Source organism: Chiloscyllium plagiosum, unplaced genomic scaffold (assembly GCF_037043375.1).
Source record: "Chiloscyllium plagiosum isolate Xiang-an unplaced genomic scaffold, Cpla_swu_hap1 HiC_scaffold_7, whole genome shotgun sequence".
NCBI classification, from domain to species: domain Eukaryota; kingdom Metazoa; phylum Chordata; class Chondrichthyes; order Orectolobiformes; family Hemiscylliidae; genus Chiloscyllium; species Chiloscyllium plagiosum.
The window spans coordinates 39,378,709-39,404,263 of NW_028270145.1; the positions used below are offsets into that span (position 1 = coordinate 39,378,709).

The 25,555-nt window shown below is 42.6% G+C and overlaps 2 protein-coding genes across 2 annotated transcripts in view; both read right to left on the reverse strand.

Annotated features, from left to right (window-relative positions):
- Nucleotides 1-3,487: 3,487 nt before the first annotated feature.
- On the reverse strand, nt 3,488-11,262 carry LOC122551471 (speriolin-like protein). Its single transcript, XM_043693427.2, has 3 exons — nt 10,899-11,262; nt 4,170-4,321; nt 3,488-3,881 (listed from the first exon to the last, which is right to left on the reverse strand). Exons 1-3 carry the CDS (start codon nt 11,260-11,262, stop codon nt 3,558-3,560), a joined length of 840 nt encoding a protein of 279 aa, XP_043549362.2. The 3' UTR covers nt 3,488-3,557.
- The window catches only part of lss (lanosterol synthase (2,3-oxidosqualene-lanosterol cyclase)), a 130,285-nt gene continuing 115,890 nt past the window's right edge, over nt 11,161-25,555 (reverse strand). The window contains exon 22 of the mRNA XM_087988954.1: nt 11,161-11,270. The gene's annotated coding sequence lies outside the window, so the exon portion shown is untranslated. The remainder of the gene's footprint in view (nt 11,271-25,555) is intronic.

Genomic DNA, 25,555 nt, shown 5'->3' on the forward strand with positions numbered 1-25,555 from the left:
CTTGCTAATCCAAGTGATGTTTCAATGGATTGAACTGACTGAAGCAGACAATTGTTTCACTCAGAGCTTAGGGATTGTACCTGAAATTCCTGTTTAATGGAAAGACATGAGCTGAAAATGTGTTGCTGGAAAAGCACAGCAGGTCAGGTAGCATCAAAGGAGCAGGAGAATCGACGTTTCTGGCATGAGCCCCTAATGGAGAGACATCCCAACATCACCTTTACAGTTTAGGGATATATATTAAACCCTACTAATACGTTGTTTCCCTTGGCTTATCTTAATTTTCCCCCTACGTTTCCACATCATCAGATCTAATATCCTTCCTCATTGTTCTATTAATTTCCTCTTTAACCGGCAATGTATTGTAACTCCACCACGTTTTCCTTCCTACTTATTAGAGTCATAGAGTCATAGAGATGTACAGCACAGAAACAGACCTTTCGATCCAACTCATCCATGCCGACCAGATATCCCAACCCAATCTAGTCCCACCTGCCAGCACCCAGCCCATATCCCTCCAAACCCTTCCTATTCATATACCCATCCAAATGCCTCTTAAATGTTGCAATTGTACCAGCCTCCACCACTTCCTCTCGCAGCTCATTCCATACACGTACCATCCTCCGGGTACTCCGGTTTCCTCCCACAGTCCAAAGATGTGCAGGTCAGGTGAATTGGCCATGCTAAATTGCCCGTAGTGTTAGGTAAGGGGTAAATGTAGGGGCATGGGTGGGTTGCGCTTTGGCGGGTCGGTGTGGACTTGTTGGGCCGAAGGGCCTGTTTCCAGGCTGTAATGTAATGTAATGTAATCTAATCTAATCCTCTGTGTGAAAAAGTTGCCCCTTAGGTCTCTTTTATATCTTTCCCTTCTCACTCTAAATCTATGCCCTCTAGTTCTGGACTCCCCCACCCCAGGGAAAAGACTTTGCCTATTTACCCTATCCATGCCCCTCATACTTTTGTAAACCTCTATAAGATCACCCCTCAACCTCCAATGCTCCAGGGAAAACAGCCCCAGCCTGTTCATCCTCTTCCTATAGCTCAAATCCTCCAACCCTGGCAACATCCGGAACTGGACATTAAGGATGTCAGTTTTGGGAAAATGCTATGGTCTATTATAAAAGATTTAATTGCTGATCAGATACAGTCCGCATGGATTTACCAAAGGGAAATAATGCTTGACAAGTCTACAGGAATTCTTCAAGGATGTAATTTATCGAGGTGATGAGGGGGAATCTGTGGATGTTGTTTATTTTGACTTTCGGAGGTTTTCAACAAAATTATATGAGAAATTATAGGGAAACTGGCTGGCACTCAGGAAATAGAGTAGGAATAACCAAATCTTTTTCTGAGTTGCAGGCAATGACTCGTGGGTAATACAAGGATCAATGCTTGGACTCCAGCTATTCTCAATGTATATGAATGATTTAGATTAGAGAACTAAATTGAATATCTCCAATTTCCCGGACGACAGAACTGGGTGTGAGTTTGAGCTGTGAGGAGGGTGCAGAGATGTTCAGTGTGATTTGGACAAGCTGAGTGAAGAGCAAATGTAGTATAATGTGGAAAAAGGTGAAGTTATCCACTTCAGCAACACAAACAGGAGGCAGATTATGATCTCAATAATGATAAATTGAGAGAGGATAATGTGCAATGAGACCTCGGTGTCCTTATACACTAGTCACTGGAGGTAAACATGCAGGTGCAACAAGTGGTAAAGAGAGCAAATGGTATGTTGGCCTTCATAGCGAGAGGAGTAGGATGTCTTACTGCTGTGTACAAAGCCTTGGTGAGATCACACCAAGTATTGGTGGTTAGTTCTGTTCTCTTTTATCTGAGGAAGAATGTTCTTGTGATATAATGTCAAAGATTTACTAAATTGCTTTCTGGGATCACAGGATTGATATATGAGTAGAGATTAAGTTGGTTCGGACTAAACTCATGGAGTTTAGAAGAATGAGAGAAAACACATAAAAACATTAAAAAATTGAACAGGACTGGACATGGTAAACACAGGAAGATTTTCTTGATGGCGAGAAAGTCCAGAACTAGAGGTCATAATCTAAGGAAATGGATAATCTATTTTGGGGACTCAGATGAGGAGACATTTCTAAACCAAAGAGTTGTAAGCCTCTGGAATTCACAACTACAGATGACACTTAAGGCCAAAACAATTGTATGTTTTCAAGAATCATAGAATCCTTACATTGTGGAAACAGGTCATTCAACCAATCGAGTCCGCACCAACCATCCAAAGAGCATCCCACCTAGACCCATCCCCCAACCGTATCCCTGTAACCTTGCATTTCCCATGGCTAACCCACCTAGCCTGCACATCTCTGGACACTATGAGCAATTTAGCATGGCCAAACCATCTAATTGGCACATCTTTGGACTATTGGAGGAAACCGGAGCAATTGGTGGAAACCTACACAGACACAGGGAGAACGTGGAGACTCCACAAAGTCATCTGAGGGTGAAATCAAACCCGGGTCCCTGGTGCTGTGAGTCAGATATAGTTCTTGGGGTTAAAGAGATCAAAGTATACAGGCAGAAAGTGGTTGGATATTAAGTCATGATCATATTGAATGGCAGAGCAAGTTTGAAGGGCCACATGATCTATTCCTGCTCCTATTTTCTATGTTTCTAGGCATTCTAGCAGGGTCCACTTGCCCTCTCTATCCAGGTGGATATGCAGTCAGAAGAAGGCAGTCAGGTCAAACTGACTCCCATCATGGCACATGCCTGCATGTGAATTCCCATTCTGGCTAGGCCAGGAGGAAAGCCTCAAAGAGATCCACTCCATACACCCATCCCCACCTCCCCACAGGAGGGAGATCCATCGTATGTCCAGTTGGCTAAGAGTGGGATTGGAGGGGTTGCATTTTGAACCATCCTCCTCACCCAGTTTCTGCTGGGCGAAGGATGTGGGAAAATAAATTCTCAGGATAGTGGACTTTTCTTGATCTTCACTTTTGAAGAAACGTTAATTCTGCTTTCTTCCCACAGATGCTGCCAAACCTGCCGGGTTTCTCAAGCAATTTCTGTTTCTTTCTAGATCTGAGACTAAGAATATCATTGAGATAGCAGCACTCTAGCTGCAATTGGATTGTCAGGGACAGACAGCCCATGTGACAGTCAGGGAGCACATGGATGGATCAGTGAAGGAAGCATTCTGTGTGCAAAAAGACTTGTGACCCAAAAGAAGTACAAGACACCTTCTAAACTCTATTCTTAGTCCCATCTTAATGCTCCTCCTGGTGACCAGGGGTTTTGACCATGACCACAGAAAGTTATCTTATATCATCTCAAGGCTCAAGAAGATTTGCTGAGAGCTCTTCTTTCTTTCTAAAAGTTACATAGATTTATTTATAATTGCATTTTTCAGCTCTTCAAATGTTGGGTCTCCATACAGTCGAAGAACACAGGAACATCAGCATTAACATCAGTCATCGGTCTCAGCACACATTTTTACATTTTCATTTCAAGTAAAAAAGGAAAGTAAATGGTTTATTTTAAATCTCGTGAACTCTGAGTGATTTCAAAGGCACCAACAGTCACCACGGAAACAAGGGTTTCTTGTCATTACGTGATAGCTCACACAGACAGTTCAGCAAAACCAGCGTGTCACGGAGAAACTTAGCAGGGACCATGTCAATGACGAGTTTGCGTAGGATGATGGGGTTGTAGGTGATGTTGGTGTAGGCATTTGGGCGCTGTTTGAGAATCCCGTATGTGTTAACCAGAAACTCACTGAAGCCAGTATGGATGTCCGTGTTATAGTTGAGTTTCTCGAGTTTTGATAACAAGGCTGTGTAACACTGTGTCATTTCCCTCCATTTCTGTTTGTCCACTGTGCCATCTGTGGGATTGATGGAATTCTGTAAGAAATGCAGAAGAGAGATGTGGAAGAGTGGCTGAGATTCTATCACTTCTTATTCCTGCACCAAGTCAAACATAGCCCAATCAGTTTCCAGGGCATTAGTCAGGAACACTTTTATGCATCTGCAACAGCACTCATATCAAAATGCATAACATAACTTAGTTAAAATAGGTTTCTAAAAAATGTATCCGATATTGAAAATCCATGTTAAATTTTCATTTAACTAAACAATTTTAATCTTCTTTTCAAGATAAAATGCATTAAGAGGGAATGGTGGAAGAGGTACCTGTTTGATTTTTGATGGGATGTTGGATACGGTGTATCCATACAGTCTGGTTAATCCTGGGAATACGTGTGCAAGAATCCTCCGATCAAGTTGGAATGCAATCTCTCCAATCACACGACTGTTTTTCTCCATATTTGAGAAGGAATCCATCTCTGGAAGATCAGGTGTCAAAAATATGATCAGAGCTAGATGCTTCTATGAAGCATGAATCAGGAAATAATGGGGGTGTGTAAAGAGATGAGAGTAGTTAAGGTAGAAAAAAAGGTAGTTAAGGATCCTTTAGAGAGTAGAGATCACAACATGATAGTAATAGGTAGACATTATCTGAAATCCCGAAAAGCTCCGAAATCCAAAGTTTTTTTCCTGATGTTTTTTCTCATTAACAAGGTTGTTTGGCATGGAAACAGTTAACTCAACTCCACACCCACTTGACCAATGTCACTCAGATGTGACGTAGCGGCGTGGGTCCCCAGAATTGCTGAGTCAATTCTGTCTCAGCATTTGTAGTAATCAAAGGTGGGTTTGCTGTTTGGTAATTGTTTTTTATTTTACTATAAAGATGCCATTTAATCCTTTATCCAAAAGACAGCTGGTCCCAAGGGTTTCGGATACAGGGTTACATAGAACATAGAACATAGAAGAATACAGCGCAGTACAGGCCCTTTGGCCCTCGATGTTGCGCCGATCCAAGCCCACCTAACCTATACTAACCCACTATCCTCCATATACCTATCCAATGCCCGCTTAAATGCCCATAAAGAGGGAGAGTCCACCACTGCTACTGGCAGGGCATTCCATGAACTTACGACTCGCTGAGTGAAGAACCTACCCCTAACTTCAGTCCTATATCTACCCCCCCTTAATTTAAAGCTATGCCCCCTTGTAATACCCGACTCCATACGCGGGAAAAGGTTCACACTGTCAACCCTATCTAACCCCCTAATCATCTTGTACACCTCAATCAAGTCACCCCTAAACCTTCTTTTCTCTAATGAAAACAGCCCCAAGTGTCTCAGTCTTTCCTCATACGATCTTCCTTCCATACCAGGCAACATCCTGGTAAACCTCCTCTGCACCCGTTCCAGTGCCTCCACATCCTTCCTATAGTATGGCGACCAAAACTGCACACAATATTCCAGATGCGGCCGCACCAGAGTCTTATACAACTGCATCATGACCTCAGGACTCCGGAACTCAATTCCTCTACCAATAAAAGCCAGTACGCCATATGCCTTCCTCACCGCACTATTTACCTGGGTGGCAACTTTCAGAGATCTGTGTACATGGACCCCTCTGCTCATCCACACTACCAAGTATCCGACCATTAGCCCAGTACCCCATCTTTTTGTTATTCTTCCTAAAGTGAATCACCTCACACTTAGCTACATTGAATTCCATTTGCCACCTTTCTGCCCAGCTCTGCAGCTTCTCTATATCCTGCTGTAACCTGCCACATCCTTCCTCACTGTCAACAACTCCTCCGACTTTCGTATCATCCGCAAACTTGCTCACCCAACCTTCTAACCCCTCTTCCAGGTCATTTATAAAAATGACAAACAGCAATGGTCCCAAAACAGATCCTTGCGGAACACCGCTAGTGACGGCACTCCATGAAGAAACTTTGCCATCAACTACTACCCTCTGTCTTCTTCCATCCAGCCAATTCCTAATCCAAACCTCCAACTCACCCTCAATGCCATATCTCCGTATTTTCTGCAGTAGCCTACCATGGGGAACCTTATCAAACGCCTTACTAAAATCCATATATACCACATCTACCGCTTTCCCCTCATCAACCTCCTTCGTCACCTTTTCAAAGAATTCAATAAGGTTTGTGAGGCACGACCTGCCCTTCACAAAACCATGCTGACTATCCTTGATCACATTATTCCTATCCAGATGTGCATAAATCCTATCCCTTACAATTCTCTCTAAGACTTTGCCCACAACAGAAGTGAGACTCACCGGCCTATAGTTACTAGGGTTATCCCTACTCCCCTTTTTGAACAAGGGAACCACATTTGCTATCCTCCAGTCTTCTGGCACTACTCCAGTAGACAAAGAGGACATAAAAATCAAGGCCAATGGCTCTGCAATCTCCTCCCTTGCTTCCCAGAGAATCCTAGGATAAATGCCATCAGGCCCAGGGGACTTATCTATTTTCACCTTTTCCAGGATTTCCAACACCTCTTCTCTACATACCTCAAAGCCATCCATTCTACTTATTTGTGACTCAGTATTCACATCGACGACAATGCCCTGTTCCTGAGTAAATACTGAAGAAAAGTATTCATTCAGTGTCTCCCCAATCTCTTCCGCCTCCACACGCAACTTCCCACTACTATCCTTGACTGGACCTATTCCTACCCTAGTCATTCTTTTATTCCTAACATACCTATAGAAAGCCTTAGGGTTTTCCCTAATCCTACCGACTAAGGACCTTTCATGTCCCCTCCTTGCTGCTCTTAGCTCTCTCTTCAGGTCCTTCCTGGCTACCCTATAACTCTCAATCGCCCCAATTGAACCTTCACGTCTCATCTTGAGATAGGCCGCCCTCTTCCATTTAACAAGGGATTCCAATTCCCTATTAAACCACGGTTCCCTCGCACGACCCTTTCCTCCCTGCCTGACAGGTACATAATTATCAAGGACACTCAATAGTTGCTCCTTGAACAAGCTCCACATATCATTTACACTCTTGCCTTGGAGTCTACTTTTCCAAGCCACACATCCTAAGTCATGCCTCACCGCATCATAATTTCCCTGACCCCAGCTATAACTCTTGCCCTGTAGTACACACTTATCCCTCTCCATCACGAGAGTAAAAATCACCGAATTATGGTCACTATCCCCAAAGTGCTCACCTACCTCTAATTCTAACACCTGGCCTGGTTCGTTACCCAGAACCAAATCCAGTATGGCCTCACCTCTTGTTGGCCTGTCTACATATTGTGTCAGGAAACTCTCCTGCACACATTGAACAAACACCGACCCATCTAACGAACTTGAGCTATAGCTTTCCCAATCAATATCAGGAAAGTTAAAGTCCCCCATAATAACCACCCTATTACTGTCACTCATCTCCTGAATCACCTTCCCTATCCTTTCTTCAATGATTCTAGGACTATTAGGAGGCCTGTAAAAGACTCCTAACAGGGTGACCTCACCTTTCCTATTCCTAACCTCAGCCCAAACTACCTCAGATGGCAAGTCCTCATCCATCGTCCTTTCCACCACAGGTACCTGTTGTCTACCTGTATTTCAAATTTAGTTTGAGGGAGAGCAACTTGGGTCTCAAACCAATGTCCTCAACTTATAAAAGGGCAATTACAGAGATGTGAACAAAGAGATGTCTGAGTAGGCTGGGAAAATACAGGTAGGGAAATTCAGTGGAAGAACAATGGCAGACATTTGAGTAGATATTCCATAATGCACAGTTAAAGTTCATTCTGGCGAAAAGGAAGGATTCTATGAGAAGGATGATCAATAAAGGAGGTCAAGGAGAATATCTAACCAAAAAATAAAGTATACAAACCAGCAAAAACATTTTGTAGAAGAAATAGCAGAACATTTAGAAAAGGTCAGAGACAACATGGTTTTGTAAAAGGATAATGTAACAAATTTTCTAGAGTTCTTTGGGAATATAACAAGTAGAGTTTATAAAGTAACGCCAGTAGATGTAGTATATTTGTATTTCCAGAAGGAATTGATAGGATGCCATATAATAGATTATTGCACAAGATAGGAGCTCATGGTATTGGGTAATGTATTCACATGGCGCAGAAGACAGACAGTCAGGATTAATAGGTTTTTTTCAGACTGGAAAGATACAACTAGTGGATAACCATAAGGATTAGTCATTGGGTCTCAAATATTTACTGCTTTTAGTAAATCTGGGAGAAAGGGACAGAGTGTAATGTATTTATATTTGCTGACAATACAAAAATAAGTGGTGAGGGCATGTTGTGTTGAGGATACAAGGTTTCTACAAAGGGATATAAATTGGTTGAGGGAATGGACAACAACTTGGCAGATGGAGTTTGATGTAGGAAAATGTGAGATCATGTATTTTTGTAGGAAGAATAAAAAAAAAATCACAGACCACTCTTAAATGGAGAGAGGTTCCAAAAAAGCACAGAGGGACCTGGGTATTCTTGTACATCTTCATCATTTTCCCAATAACAAACAATTAAGCTAACTGGCCAAAAGTTACCCTTTTCTGTCCCTTGCCCTTTTTAAATAAAAGTGCAACATTGGCAGTTTTCCAAAACGCTGGCACTCTTCCAGAATCTAAGGATCCCTGGAAGATTATAAGCAGTGGATTAGCAGTCCCTGTAGCTAATTCCTTTGGCATCCTAGGATGTATCCCATCAGGTATGGGGACTTATCAGTCTTTAACCTCATTAGTTTCCCTCGTACTTTTTATCTAGTGATAGATATTGTATTTCCCTTCCCCCTTTGCCACTTAATTATTTCCTCATTTTTAGTGTGCTTCTGTATCTTCCTCTGTTAGCTGATTAGTAAGGTTTCAAACCTGGGAGACTGTGTGAATAGATCAAAGACACTGCTGCTGGTTTTCTCTCAAGTGGTTGAACAGCTCAAGTGGTTAAACTGTGGACTGGAATATGCTGCTCATTTGAAAAAGACCCTCTGACATCATCAGGATCTTCACGACTTGAGGGAGAGGAGGTATTTAGGAGTTGTCTTCTGATTACCCGATTACCCCCAAACACCCTCCCTTGACCACTCAACTCTCCTGCCCAACCACCAAACCACTCTAGGACAAAGTGAGCACTGCAGATGCTGGAGATCAGAGTGAGAGAGTGTGGTGCTGGAAAAGCACAGCCGGTCAGGCAGCATCCGAGGGGCAGGAGAGTCAACGTTTCGAGCATAAGCTCTTCTTCATTCTTAATTCCAGTGATCATCTCAGGAATCCTGTGGACAGGGGCCATTGAACTGCCTTCTCGGTCCTTCCCTGTGTCCATAATACCCATGTTCCTTCTTTGTACCTGTCTATATTGTATGTGTGTTGGGGAGGGGGTTTAATACTAGAGTTTTAACTAGATGAGGTGTATGTCAATGGTTCATCATTGTTCACCTGTAGTTAGAATGTACTTATTTATAATAAATAGTCATTCTTGTTATGTCCAGAAACCTGGTCCATGGTTTCTATCAATCTCAGTCTAAAATAACAGATAAATGTTTTTTTTTTAATACTTTCATAAAATCTTTAAATTTTGTGACTGTTCAAAGGTAGCAGAGCTTGTGTTACCTGAGTGAGGCATGACAGAATTCAGAATTTGATTTGAAACAGAGTCAATGAGGATTTGTGTGCAGTATTAGTAAATAACATATGCGAAGTAAAACACCAGGTTCTGTACTTCATTTAGGAAATTGCACTGGAAATGACAAAAGGATTTCCTTCATGTGGCAGAGTTGGCAAGAGTTGGCAAGTAAACTGTAGGTAACATTGCTGGGCAGAGCTGTGAAGCAGAGATATTTGAGTACTGGTGCAACATTTGGGTTTAGAGGAAATACAAGAAAGACAAAACTTTGTCCCCACCTACATTATCCCAAGTGTAAAATAATGTAATAAGTTAATAGTAGAAAAGATGATAAGATTGTAAAAGGTTATATTAGGGAAGAGGAGGAGGAATGATTGGATTTAAGTCTTCAGTAAAATTGTTGCAGTATCATAGATCAATAAGTACAGAAAAGAATCTTTGGGCCATTGAGACTGTACTGCCAAACGTACACTAAATTTGCATTTGTCCCATTTTCCACATATTTTGTGTTGGAATATATTTTTGAAATAGTGTTTCATCTTATAAGCCTGGAGGCAGGCGCTGACTAGAATTATTTTATTTTTCTGTATTTTGATTGTGAGTGGAATGGGAAAAGGACAGTTGTTAAAAAAAAAGCAATGAGTGACTGTCTGTAATAGGCTGACCTGTTAATGATGATAAAGGTCTTCTCCCTTCCCACCAATAACTATGTGATTGACTTCCAGGTAGCTGAACAGCTTGTCGGTGTGAATGTTTGATTCAGAAGCCGTCGGACCTTGAGACTTATACGCAGTAAAACCTTCCAAAGCACTGTGTGGAAACATTTCTCAAACAAATTGAGCAGCTTCCCTATGTCTGCGTGGGTTTCCTCTGAGTGCTTTGGTTTCCTCCCACAATCCAAAGATGTACAGGTTAGGTAAATTGGTCATGCTAAATTGCCCATCATGTTCAGCAATGTGTCGGCTCGGTGCAATAGTCAGGGGTAATGTAGCGTAATGTAGCAGATCTGAGAACAGGAGACCGAATGTTTGGTCAAAGGAGTAATTTTTGAGGAGGACCTTCAAGACAGAGGTTCTAGGAAAACATTCCAGCACTTAGGGAGCATTGAAGATATGATTAAATTGGGGAAGCAGGACAGGACAAATTTGGAGTAAGGCAGAGATCGTGATGAATTATAGGGCCAGAGTAAGTTATAGAGATCGGGAGGGGAACAAAACTTGATGGCAAATTGGGAATTGCAAATATGATGTGTTATTGGAGCAGCAACCAATGCCAGACAGTAAAACTGGGGTAACAGGTGAGTTAGGAAACGGGCAAGATACTGTTCATAGGGGTATTGGAAAGACCCTTCCACTCATTGTCTCTCTCCTTGGTCCTGTGCTTTGCCCTGAGGAGAGTGCCCTGAGGAGAGACGGTTTCTTCAGAGATTTGTACAAATGCTTACCATTCACATAAAATACTCGCGTTTTGTTCCCCTCCTCAAGAAACAGCTTTTTTGATTCATCTGACGTAGCTGTTTCTGAAAACCACATCTTCTTGGTGCTGGGCCGGGTCTCGGTGTCGACCAACTGTTTGCTCACTTCCTCTTCCTGGGAGCTGCCCAAAGCATCAGGGGTGCTGGTCTCAAACAGCTCTGAGGTTCGGCAGTAGCTGGAGGACTTTGCTGGCTGTGTTGCGGCATTGAAGCTCACAGAGTGCACATCATCTGACAAAGAGAGGGTGAGCAGGTTCTCGAGGGTGGGGCTCGGCTGCCGGTTGTGATGATCCAGTGTTTCACTGGTGCTTGTCTGCTCTGGGGAGCTGCACATTGTGGAACCTAAAACACAAATGCAGACAAAATATTGTGAACTGACAAGAGGGAATCACTGAATCATTACAGCACAGAAAGAGATTATTCAGTTCATCACGCCTGCACTAGCTTTTCAAATGACGATCTTTACCTAGTACCAAACATCTGCTCTTGCTCCACACCCTTGCACTGTTTCTATCCAAATAAGCATCCTGATGATATTTTTGAATGCCTGATGAAATGTCTCCATCACATTTCCAGTGCATTCCATAACCCACAATGCACACAATATGAAAAAACATTTTGTTACTTCACCTTAGCTTTGTTTGCTCCTTGAAAGTGGAGTCGCAGGTCGATAGGATAGTGAAGAGAGCGTTTGGTATACTTTCCTTTATTGGTCAGAGTATTGAGTACAGGAGTTGGGAGGTCATGTTGCTGCTGTACAGGACATTGGTTAGGCCACTGTTGGAATATTACGTGCAATTCTGGTCTCCTTCCTATCGGAAAGATGTTGTGAAACTTGAAAGGGTTCAGAAAAGATTTACAAGGATGTTGCCAGGGTTGGAGGATTTGAGCTATAGGGAGAAGCTGAAGAGGCTGGGGCTATTTTCCCTGGAGCGTCAGAGACTGAGGGGTGACGTTATAGAGGTTTACAAAATTATGAGGGGCATGGATAGGATAAATAGGCAAAGTCTTTTCCCAGAGGTTGGGGAGTCCAGAACTAAAGGGCATAGGTTTAGGGTGAGAGGGGAAAGATATAAAAGAGACCTACAGGCAACGTTTTCACACAGAGGGTGGTACGTGTATGGAATGAGCTGCCAGAGGATGTGGTGGAGGCTGGTATAATTGCAACATTTAAAAGGCATTTGGATGGGTATATGAATAGGAAAGGTTTGGAGGGATGTGGGCCGGGTACTGGTAGGTGGAACTAGATTGGGTTGGGATATCTGGTCGGCATGGACAGGTTGGACTTTCTGAATGAGCCTATCTTAGGGAACCTTATCAAACGCCTTGCTAAAATCCATGTACACCACATCCACTGCTCTACCTTCATTAATGTGTTTTGTCATATCCTCAAAGAATTCAATAAGGTTTATGAGGCATGATCTGACCCTCACAAAGCCATGCTGACTATCTCTAATCAAACTATGGTTTTCCAAATCCTGTTTCTCAGAATCCTCTCCACTAATTTGCCTACCACAGACATAAGATTGGTCTGTAATTCTCAGAATTCCTGAACAAGGGAATAACATTTGCCACCCTCCAATCATCTTGCACTACTCCAGTGGACAATGACCATGCCAACATCATTGCCATAGGTGCAGCAATCTCTCCCCTTGTTTCCTGTAGTAATTGTGGGTATATCCTGTCTGGCCCATGGGACTTATCTGTCCTTCTGTATTTCAAAATTTTCTGCACATCCTCCTTTTTAAGATCAACCTGTTTGAACATATCAGTCTGTTTCACGCCAACAAATGTTTCTCAACACATGATAAGGTCTCTCTCACTAGTGAACACTGAAGCAAAGTATTCATTAAGGACTTCCTTACCTCCTCTGACTCCAGACACAAATCTCCTCCACTATCCCTGATCGGCCCCACCCTCACTCTGGCCATCTCTTGTTCCTCACAAAACTGTAGAATGCCTCAGGGCTTTCCTTAATTCTACCCACCAAACCTTTTTCATGCCTCCTTCTAGCTCTCCTAAGCCCATTCTTCAGTTCCTTCCTGGCTACCATGCAATCGTCTAGAAGGTTTGGTTAAATACAATTTCAATGTCTATTTTACCCATTTGCTCATCATTCGCTCAGTAATAGTTTCAGGCTCACTAATTTGATATGAATAATCTTTAGGCTTAAATGAAATAACCGTTGCATCTAAGTTATTAATTCCTTCTTGCGTTTAAGATACATTTTTCTCTCAGTCTTTTTTGAATAGTTCAGTTCTGTATCCTCTGTCTTTATATCTTGGCACATGGGAGTTTCCCTGATGCAGCTCTCTGAGAGTTGTCCTGGGCAACCTTTGCTTAAAAATAAACACAATAGTGTTTAGTATTCTGTGGCTGTATCCTCAAGGGGGGACGGTGAGCAGCCAGAGGTCATGGTGCACATTGGCACAAATGACATCAGTAGAAATAAGAATGAGGTCCTGCAGAATGATTATAGAGAGGTAGGAAAAGGGTTAAAAACCAATACTTCGTTGGTAATAGTCCCCGGATTAATTCCAGTGCCAAGTGCAGGCGAAGGTAATAACAGAAGGATATGCCAGATGAATGCATGGGTAAAGTATTGGTGCAGGGGACAGGGATTCCGATTTTCAGATCATTGGGATCTTTTCTGGGGCAGAGGTGCCCTGTTCAAGAGGGGATGGGTTGCACCTGAACTGGAGGGGAACCAATATCTTGGCAGCCAGGTTTGCTAGTGCTGCTAGGGAGGTCTTAAACTGGATTGTCAGGGCTTGGGATCCTCAATAGCAAGGAGGCAAGCGCAAGGCTGAAAGGAGATCCAGTAATCAGGAATAGTAATTTGAAAAGACAAGTCAGGCTGGAACACAACAGGGAGCAAGGAATGCCTGTTGGATTAAATTGCATTTATTTCAATGCAAGAGGGCTAACAGGTAAGGCTGATGAACTCAGGACGTGGATAGGTACAGAAACATGGCTAAGGGAAGGGCAGGACTGGCAGCTTAATGAGCCAGGGTACAGGTGCTTTAGGCTGGACAGAGGTGGTGGAAGGAAGGGAGGAGGAGTTGCATCTTTGACGAAGGCGAGTATTACAGCAGTAATCAGAGATGAAATAACTGAAGGATCATCCAGTGAGGCTTTGTGGGTGGAGCTAAGTAATAAGAAGAGGATGGTGACGTTATTGGGGTTGTACTATAGGCTACCCCCAAATAGTCAACGGGAATTAGAGGACCAAATATACAGGAAGATTGGAGAGACTTGCAGGAGCAATAGGGTTATCTTAGTAGGGAATTTTGATTTTCCTAGTTAAAAATCACACAACACCAGGATATAGTCCAACAGGTTTATTTGGAAGCACTAACTTTCGGAGTGCTGCTCCTTCATCAGAAGGTTGTGGAGTACATAATTGTAAGGCACAGAATTTATAGCAAAAGTTTACAGTTTGATGTAACTGAAATTATTTCTTGAAAAAGAGCTGGATTGTTTGTTAAGTCTCTCATCTTTTAGAATGAACATGTTGGCTTCAGGTCTTTCATATGTAAATCACAGAACTTTTTAAAAGTTATATTCTCAAGTGAATTTTAACAATTGCTGTCATGTCGGCCCAGATAATGCATTGAAGGTGTGAGGTGCCCTGTGTGAGGCTGTCTGTCTATGCCACAATGTTCAGACTGATTCTCACCAAAAAATGAATTTACAGAATCTTATGTGGATTCATGCAGTTTTTGAGCAAAACAAAATGTAATTCTGCAAGTAAAAATTCACCCCACAAATTTATTGTGTGTGTGGAAGAGGTATGAGTGTCTGTGAGACAATGTGTGTATGTGTGTGAGTGTAAAGGAGTATAAGTCTGTGAGAGGGTGCATGTGCGCGTGTGAGTGTGGGAGTGTAGGTGTGAGTGTATGAGAAAGAGCTTGTGTATGAGAAAGGGTCTGCATGAGTGTATGATTCTGCAGGAGTGTGTGTGTGTAGTACAATGGGGTCATCTATAGTGTGACATGAACCCAAGGTCCGGGTTGAGGTCATCCCCATGGGTACCAAACTTGGCTATGAGCCTCTGCTCGGCCATTATGCGTTGTTGCCTGTCCCAAAGTCCGCGTTGGAGGATGGTCACCTGAAGGTCCAAGGCCGAATGTCTTGGACCGCTGAAATGTTCTCCGACTGGGAGGGAACCACTCCTGTCTGGTGATTATTGTGTGATGTCCATTCATCCGTTGCTATAACCTCTGCTTGGTCTCGCCAATGTACCATGCCTCAGGGCATCCTTGCCTGCAGTGTACGAGATAGACAATGTTAGCTGAGTTGCATGAGTACTTGCCATGTACATGGTGTGAGGTGTCCCCACAAGTAATGGTGGTATCCGTGTTGACACTCTGACACGTCTTGCAGCGTCTACCGTGACTAGGTGTTGTCTTGAAAGCAGGGCAGTTTGATGTTTGGTCGTTGGTTAAAGGCAAGAAGTAGAGGCAAGGTGCTCATCCTCATTGATAATATTTTGCAGGCTGCGAAAAACATGGTGTTGTTTATTGGATCCTGGGAAGTACTGGACAACCAAGGGTACCCTGTCTGTTGCAGTTCATATCTGTCTCCTGAGAAGGTCATTACGGTTTCTCACTGTGGCATGTCAGAACTGGCAGTCAACGAGTTGAGCATTGTACTACCTTCTTAGAAGGGCATCCTTGAGTATTTCCAAGTGCCAGTCACATTCCTCCTCATCTGAACTGATTCTGTGTATGCGTAGGGCTTGTCTGCAGGGGATGGCTGTTTTAATGTTTCGGGTGGAAGCTGGAGAAGTGTAGCATCGTGAGGTTATCTGTGGGTTTTCAGTAGAGTGAAGTGCTGAGGTACTCATCCTTGATGGAGATGCATGTGTCCAAGAAAGAGACAGATCATGAAGAGTAGTTTGATGGTGGGATGAAACTCGTTTCAGTGTGTAGTTGTTTCAGTGACTCCTCGCCATGGGTCCAGAGGAAGTAAGTGTCGTTAATGTACCTGGTGTATATTATTGGTTGGAGGTCCAGCATAGAGAAGAAGTTGCGTTCGAACCTATGCATGAAAATGTTGCATATTCGGGTGCAAATTTGGTCCCCATGGCTGTTCCGTGTGTCTGAATGAAGAACTGCTTGTCAAAGGTGAAAATGTTGTGGTCAAGGATAAAGTGGATGAGTTGTAGGATGGTGTTTGGAGATTGGCAGTTGTTGGTGCTGAGTACTGAGGCTGTTGCCATGATGCTGTCATTGTGGGGGATGCTGGTGTAGAGTGCTGAAACATCCATTGTGACGAGAAATGTTCCTGGTTCAACTGGTCCAAGGGTGCTGAGTTTCTGTAAGAAATCTGTAGTGTCACAACAGAAGCTGGGAGTCCCCTGTACAATGGGTTTCAAGATGCCTTCGATATAGCCAGAGAGGTTCTCACACAGTGTCCTTCACCTTTGACAACTAGTTCTTCACCAAGACTCAGGGGTTGGTCCAATATTGTTTGTTATCTATATCCATGACTTGGATGAGAATGTATAAGGCATGATTAGTAAGTTTGCTGATGACACTAAAACAGGGCGGTATTCTGGACAGTGAGAAAGGTTGTCAGAAATTGCAGCAGGACCTTGATCAGCTGGGGAAGTGGGCCAAGAAATGGTAAATGGGGATTAATACAGATAAGTGTGAAGTGTTGCATTTTGGAAAGTCAAATCAAGGTAGGGCCTTAAGGAGTGTAGTGGAAGAGAGGGATCTTGGAGTCCAGGTTCACAGTTCTCTGAAAGTAGAGTCAAAGGTAGACAGGACAGTGAAGAAGGATTTTGGCATACTGGCCTTCAGTTATGTTGGAGTTATACTGTGTTGGTGAGTACTGTGTTCAGTTTTGGTCACCTTGTTATTGGAAGGATGTTATTAAACTGGAAAGAGTGCAGATGAAATTTACAAGGGTGTTGCCTGGACTCAATGGTCTGAGTTTTGGAAGAGGTTGACAAGAGGTTGGAGACTGAGGGGAGAGAATTTTTGAGGAGATTTATAGTTCAGGTTGGCGGTAAGTATGAGGGAGGGGACCTTATGGAGGTGTATGAGATCATGAGAGGCATGGATAGGGTGAATGCACTCTCTTTTTTCCCAGGGTTGGGGAATCGAGGACTGGAGGGCATCAGTTTAAGGAAAGAATAAAAGGGAAACCTGAGGGGCAACTTTTTTACACAGAAGGTGGTACGCATATGCAATTAGCTGCCAGCAGAAGTGGTTGAGGCGGGTACATTAACAAAATTTAAAAGGCATTTGGACATATACATGGGCAGGAAAGGATTAGAAGGATATGGGCCAAGTGCAGGGAAATAGGGTCAGTGTGGATGGACATTTTTGGTCGGCATGGACCCAGTTAGGGCCAAAGGACCTGTCTCCGTGCTGTCGGACTCTAACTCTATGACTAATACTTCCAATGAGGCCAGAATAATAAAGAATCAAAAAACTCCTGAGCTGCTTTTGCACTAAACCATTAACAAATTCAAATTCATCAGTTATTTTTTAGTAGTTAATATTGATACACCTTTTCCTACATGAATCGGGTTATTAATTGGTCCCTCATTCTCTCAATCTTGTCCTTTACTCCTGAAGACATCCAGTGAAACTACATTCCAAAATGAATAAATCCTTCCTGGGATGCTGTGCCCTCAAACTTAGAAACTAAGAGCAATAGTAGGTAATTCAACCCTTCAAGCCTGTTCCACCATTCAATATGAGGTAGACAGGCAGGAGGCTGGGAGAACACAGCAAGCCAGGTAGCATCAGGGGGTGGAGAAGTTGACATTTCAGGTGTAACTTATCTCCCAGCCTCCTACTTGTCTACCTTGGATTCCAGCACCTGCAGGGTTTTGTCTCCCACCATTCAATATGATCATGGCTGATCCTTTATCTCAGTGTTATGTTCTCCCTTTCTCCCCATACCTCTTGAAGTCTTTAAAATTTAAAAATTATCATTCACTTTCTTGAATATATTCAATGGTGTGATCTCCATGGCCGTTGTGGCATAGAATTCCATAACTTCACTTTGAAACATTTCCTCATCTCAGTCCTACTCCAAATCCTGATCCTGGTTCTAGATTTGCCAACCAGAGGAAACATCCTCCCTGCAGCTACTTGTCCATCCTTGTCGGAATGTTTGATGGTCAATCATATCCGATCTCCCTTCTGAATGCTAGTAAATAGAGGCCAAGTGCAATCAGTCTCTCCTCATGCCATCCATAGTATCATAGAGTCATAGAGTCTTAGAGATGTATAGCACGGAAACAGACCCTTTGGTCCAACTCATCCATGCCGATCAGATATCCCAACCCAATCTAGTCCCACCTGCCAGCACCCAGCCCATATCCCTCCAAACCTTTCCTATTCATACACCCATCCAAATGTCTTTTAAATGTTGCAATTGTACCAGCATCCACCACTTCCTCTGGCAGCACATTCCATACCCATACCATCCTCTGCTTGAAAACGTTGCCCCGTAGGTCTCTTTTATACCTTTCCCCTCTCACCCTAAACCTATGCCCTCTAGTTCTGGACTCCCTGACCCCAGGGAAAGACTTTTTATATTTACCCTATCCATGCCCCTCATAGTTTTGTAAACCCAGTGAACCTCCTCTGCACTCCCTTTCTTGCAAGTATATCCTTTCTTAGGTAGGGAAATCAAGACTTCACACAGTGCTCCAGGTGTGCTTTCAGTAAGGTTCTGTATAAGTGCAATAAACATTCCAACTCCTGAACTCAAATCCTTTTGCAAAATGAGGCAAATGCAGCATTTACTCTCATACTGCACCTAGTGTCTACTTTCATTAACCGCCGATCAAGGACACCCCTTGTACATTCACACATTCCAATATATCACCATTTACATAATACTCTTCCTTTTTTTCACACTAAAGTATATAACTTCATATTCAGCCACATTTCACCTCATCCTTGATGTATTTATCCACTCACTCGACTTGTCGGAATCACCTTGCAGCCTCTTTGGAACCTCCTCACAATCACAATCATGCCCAGTTTCTTTTTGTCGTCAGTAAACCTGGGAATGCTGCATTTGATTTCCTCATCCATGCCATTTAATATATAATGAATATTGGGCTCCAAGCAATAATCCTTGCAGGTCACTACCTGCCACTCAGAAAAAGACCAAAAGACCCATTTACCCTGCTCGGTTTCCAAGCCTCTGAAGAAGGGCTTATGCCCGAAACGTCGATTCTCCTGTTCCTTGGATGCTGCCTGACCTGCTGCGCTTTTCCAGCAACACATTTTCAGCAGTTTCCAATCTGTCAACTAACTCTCAATCCACACTAATATGCTACTCCGTATCCCATATGATTTAACTTTATCCACTAACCTGTTATGAGGCACTTAACAAAAGCCTTTCGAAAATCCAAATACATCACATCCATTGATTCTCCCTTATCTATTTTACTAGTTGCATTCTCAAAAAATCTCCAGTACATTTGTTAAGCATGTTTTGCTTTTCATAAACCCATGATGACTTTGTCCAATTCTGTTACTGTTTTTCAAGTGTTCTGTTATCCCATCTTTTGTAATACTCCAGCATTTTCCCCATTACTGATGTTAGGTTAACTGGTTTGTAATTCTCTATTTTTTCCCTCCCTCCAGTTTCAAACAGTGGGGTTACATTTGTCAACCTCCGAGCAATAGAAAATGTCTCAGATTCTAAAAGGTTTTCGGAAGATGACCACCACAACATCCAATATTTTCAGGACCTCTTCCTTCAGTACTCTGGATGTGGATTATCAGACCCTGGTGACTTGGCAGCCTTTAACTCCATTGATTTCCCCAGCACTATTTTCTTATTTATACTGATTTCTTCCCATTCTGTACTTTTACTAGATCCTCGGTTCCCCAACATTTCTGGGCGGTGATTTGTGTCTTCTTTTTTGAAGACAGAACCAAAGTACAAACCAGTGTATAAACATATGAATCAGGAACGGGAGTAGGCCACTTCATTCAGTGAGATCATGGCTGATCTGATCATAGTCTCAACTCCCCAGAACTGAATGAAGTGCTCAAACTCTGGAAGGTTGATAGATCATTTCCTCCTCTTTGGCCTTAAAATTCTTGGGATTGAACTCCGAATTAGGTTAATACATTAACCTAATTTGTCAACCTAATTTGTAACATCCTGCTCCTGTTTAGACACATTATTGGGCCTCCTGTCATTGGAACACACAGTTCACTAATCCTTGATTCAAGTCACAAATTAAATATGATGAGAAGCTGAAAGACATTGAATGATGTTGGATTGCACGTACATCAAATACGACTAAATTTTCCCAAACTTCCTGTACTTCTATCTAAACAATTGAACTGATCAAATTAAAATACATCCGAAGAACTTTCAATTAGCAATCAAAAGAAATTATTCTAATTTTAACAAAGCATGAGAAAGACATCATTTGGAATATCTAGTACTGAGCTGAATACTGTTCCTTCAATTGAATGTTAGTTCATTGGTTGAGGTTGAATGAAGAACATTTCCACATTCAAAGGGTCCACATTTTCACAAAACAATTAACTGGAAATAGAGGCAAATAGTGAAGACTACACACAATTGGAGAGGGGTGGGACGGTGGGACAGTGGTTAGCATTGCTGCGTCACAGTGATTCTCACCTTTGGTGACTGTGTGGAGTTTGCATGTTCTTCCTGTGGCTGTGTGGCTTTTTGTTGGGTGCTGTGGTTTCTTCCCAAAGTCCAAAGATGTGCAGGTTACCTAGACTGGCTCTGATAAGTTGTCCCATAGTATTCAGGCATGTGAAGACCTCGGTGGATAGCCATGGTAAATTGGGGTGACATGGATGCGGTATGGGTCAGGGTGGGATACTGTTCAAAGGGTGGATGCAGACTTGATGGGCCAAATGCCACATTTTGTACTGTAAGTATGATTGGGGGAGCAAGTGGCAGATGCCATTTAAGATGGCAAGGGGATGATCATTCAGGACTGAGATGAGGAAAAAAAATTCTTCTGAGTTCTGAAGAAGAACTGATCCAAAATGTTAACCCTGATTTCTCTCCACAGATACTACCAGACCTACTGAGCTTTACCAGCAATTTCTGTTTTGCTAGGAAAAAAGATTCTTCGTGGGGGCGGCACGGTGGCTCAGTGGTTAGCACTGCTGCCTCACAGCACCAGGGTCCCAGGTTTGATTCCAGCCTCGGGCGACTGTGTGGAGTTTGCACATTCTCCCCGTGTCTGCGTGGGTTTCCTCCGGGTGTTCCGGTTTCCTCCCACATTCCAATGATGTGCAGGTCAGGTGAATTGGCCATGCTAAGTTGCCCATAGTGTTCGGTGCATTAGTCAGAGGGAAATAGGTCTTGGTGTGTTACTCTTCGGAGGGTCTGAGTGGACTTGTTGGGCCGAAGGGCCTGTTTCCACACTGTAGGGAATCTAATCATACAGAAGGTAGTGAATTTTTGGAATTGTCTAATCCAGTGGGTTATGGATTCACCATCATTGAATATATTTAAGGCAGAAATAGATAGATTGTTTATCTCTCACAGAATTGAGTGTTATGGGGTCCAGGCAGGAAAGTGAAGATGAAGCAGTTGAGTAGCCATGATCATGTTGAAAAAGAAAGATTTAGGCAGATTATGTCATCAAAACAATTCAGAAAACCCTTTAGCTTGTCAAATCACCATGGACGTAGATTTACAGATTTTCAGAAGTGTTATATGTCTGGATGAGAACTGCTCGATGAAGATGTTATATGAGGATTTATGATATTTGAAATGGAATGTCTGGGTTTAAATCAGTTGCACAGAGAAATAATTAAATGCAATGCTTCTGAATGCAAGTTTTTACATTTTAACGAGAGAGATGAAACTCAAGTTTGTCAGCTGTTATCTGTACTGATTGTGATTTCAAGCCCAACAGGAAAAGAAACCAAAATTCCAGATTCCTGGGAAAGGGGAGGAATTGTCAATTGGAATTCCTGGCTGTGACATCAGAGCTTTGAGAAATCGGTTATTGGCCCCAAAAGGATAGTAACAATAGATATACTGTACACAACGTAAATCCATAATGTTGATACACAATGTAGCTATATGACAGAAATATACTACTAATTAAAAGCTTTGAATGATAGGAGGTTCAAGACTTTCCATGTTGAATTAACGTTGAGAAGCAGGAAAGGAAAAAAGCACACACTAGTAATTTATGAAGCTGGAGGGTACAGTTATGCTGACGCTTTGTCTGACTGTATTAGTACTACATTCAATTTTCACTGTCACTCTAGCAAAGGAACTTGACAAAGGCACAGATGAGGGAGCCCCAATGCATTTGGGTGCTGGACTGTACAAAGTGACGCTTCAGTGAAATGGGCTTTGACAAGTATCCATCGTTGTCTCTGAGTTACTTTTTGGCCGATTCTGTTTGGAGCAGCTTGGATTTATGAAGAGATTCGTAAGTGCACATGTTACTGCATGGTGCCAGAGGCAGGAGCTGCTTCAATGGCTCCTTAGTGCCACTGGAGACAGCACATTCCCTGCAATGAATGCCACCAGATTGTTGGAGTGACTGGGAGTTGATGCGGATTTCTTGGAGAGAGCACTATGGAGCGTGCCAATGTTTATTTGACTTTGTAAACCAGATCATTACCCAGGAGTGTACAATACAATTGTTATCAACTGTGGCACACTTCTAAAAACTCCTGCTCTATTTGGTCAGAGGACCATGTGCCCATATCCATATAATAGGTGGTGAAATGTTTAAGGTGGGATTCTAAGTGAGGTAGAAGGGCCATTTTAGAACTGAAGGACACAACCTCCAAGCCGTTTAGGACTGAAACGAAAAAAGAGTTTTTCATTCACGGGGTGGTGACTTTTTTGGAATTCTCTACCCCAGAGCCTGTGGAGACTCAGTCATTAAGTTCAAGGCAGAGATTGAGGATATCTAGAAATGACATCAAAAGATAAGGGAATAGCATGGGAATATAGCCTTGAGGTAGATGATCAGCCATGATCTAGAATGGAGGTGCAGGCTCAAGGGGTTGGATGGACTAATCCTGCTCCTATGTTCTTGTGAAGACAGGACAATATCTACTTATCAGTAATTAACTGGAAAGGTACAATGGTGTTTGTACAGTACTGGAGAGAATTGGTTTTGGAAACTAACCAAGCAAGTATAGGTCAGAGTATGGTATAATGGGACAAAATGTGTATATAAGCATCTTGGATATATAGGAATGTCTTCTGTGTATATGATCTTATTTATTAGAATCATTTAATTAAATATAATCTAATTGGGTAAGGATGACTTCACAGGGGAATTCTAGGTTAGGAGGAGGCGTTCAGCTTAATGAAATGTAAAATGCATCAAATGATTGGGGAAAGATTACTGGGATGATCAAAAAATCAAAAATGATTGGGGCAAGAACTATCATTAGTTTGGAGTCAGGGTGTTTATCATTGTATTAAGGTTTGATATTTCAAACCTTGTAAAATGTTTCTCTGGGTGAGGTCCTGCAGGACTGGAGAATTGCTACTGTTGCCCCCTTGTTTAAGGGTTGCAGGGATAGTCCAGGGAATTACAGTCCGGTGAACCTGCTGGAGATGATACTGAGAGATAGGATATAGACCCATTTGGAAGAAAATGGGCTTATCAGTGATAGGCAGCATGGTTTTGTGCAGGGAAAGTCATGTCTTACAAACTGAATATAATTCTTTGAAAAGGTGAAAAAATTGATTGTTGAGGGAAGGGCTGTAGATGTCATATACATGGACTTTATCGTAAGGCATTTGATAAGGTTCCCCAGGGTAGGCTGATGGAGAAGGTGAAGTCGCATGGGGTCCAGAGTGTTCTAGCTAGATATATAGAGAACTGGTCGGGCGGCAGGGGATAGAGAGTAGTAGTGGAAGGGAGCTTCTCAAAATGGAGATCTGTGACCAGTGGTGTTCCAAAAGGATCTGTGCTGGGACCATTGTTGTTTGTGATACACATAAATGATCTGGAGGAAGGTATCAGTTGCCTGATTAGCACGTTTGCAGATGACACCAGCATTGGTGGAGTAGCAGATAGTTAAGGGGACTGTCAGACAATTCAGCAGAATCTAGATAGATTGGAGGGTTGGGCAGAGAAATGGCAAATGGAGTTCAATCTGGACAAATGCGAGGTGATGCATTTTAGAAGATCCAGCTCAAGAGCGGACCAAACAGTAAATGGAAAAGTCCTGGGAAAAATTTGTGTACAGAGAGATCTGATTGTTCAGGTCCATTTTTCCCTGAAGGTGGCAACACAGGTCAGTGAAGTGGTCAAGAAGGCATATGGCATGCTTTCCTTCATTGGATAGGATATTGAGTACAACAGATGGCAGGTCATATTAGTGTTGTATTGAACTTTGGTTCGGCCACATTTGGAATACTGTGTACAGTTCTGGTCGCCACATTATCAGCCAACATAGTACATCCTGCCTTATTCCCTTTCAGTCATTCTTTAGTAATTTGAACTGAGATTGGTTAGGGGTTGGCCACCCTAATAGATACACAGTGAGGAAATGCATGAACATGGCGCTCGCTTGTAATTTGCTAAGTATCAATAAAACCACTGAGGTTGATTTATCTCTGAAGTCAGAACCTTTCTGGATTAATGTTGGCTGATTGAATGTAAAAGGGAAGCAAATTCACATAAAGAAATTGATAAAGAAAAACAAAATTACACTAGAATAAACTTATTGCTTTGCACCTTTTTGTATTAAAATAGTCACTGGTTTGTTGGTGTGTCTACCATTGAAGGGAGTCCAGATTTGATAGAGTTGATGCTTGTATTATTATACACCTGTGAAGTCGCTTGGGAGTAACGTTAATGGTGCCACATTAATACAAAGTTGTTGTTGTTATTGGCCTGCAAAAAGAGTGAATATTGAGTTACCTCGTGTCATTGCAGCTGTGTTGGAATGACTAAGATTTGAGTAACAGTTTGCTTTCTGTCCGAGCAATGGTGCACAGTTAGAGGATAGCATGCTACGTAGCTCCTCGTTTTCTTTAAGCAGGGTAATTTGCCGCTTCAATGCTTTGTTCTCTGCTGTCAGTTTCAGATTATCTCGCCGTATCTTGTCTGAATCATCGCACATGATTACCACTCAGGACTATGTTCAGGAGCTCAGTCACCAAACTGAGATTCACAGCAGAATGGCTCAGAATCCTGGGCAGACACCTTGTGACATCAAAGGACAGGAACAGGTCATAAAGGGGTCTGTGACCCAGGAGAGTGGTGCCTGCTAACGCAACTTTCAATCACAGAGTAGCCAATCATCAAAGCCATCTTTGTGAAGATCTTCCAGACAAAATGCAAGACATGTTGATATTCTCTGTGCTTTGTGAGCCCACATGAGCTCTCATGTCATGGCAACATCATCACTATTAGCACTACTAGATTTGGAGTGACTGAAATTAGGAAAGGATCTCAGGAGCAACCAAAAAATAACTGGGAATCTTTCTCATTCCTGGCTAGATCTGGTGTTGGAGGAACCTGGCAAAGGCCTGTCCCTAATTATCCACACCACTGTTGGTCCTCATCAGGGGATAGATCCATCAGTATTTTTCAGAGATTCCCAAGGAGCGTAAAAGGCCCAACAGCACGTCTAAAGTTCTCAACTTGTATA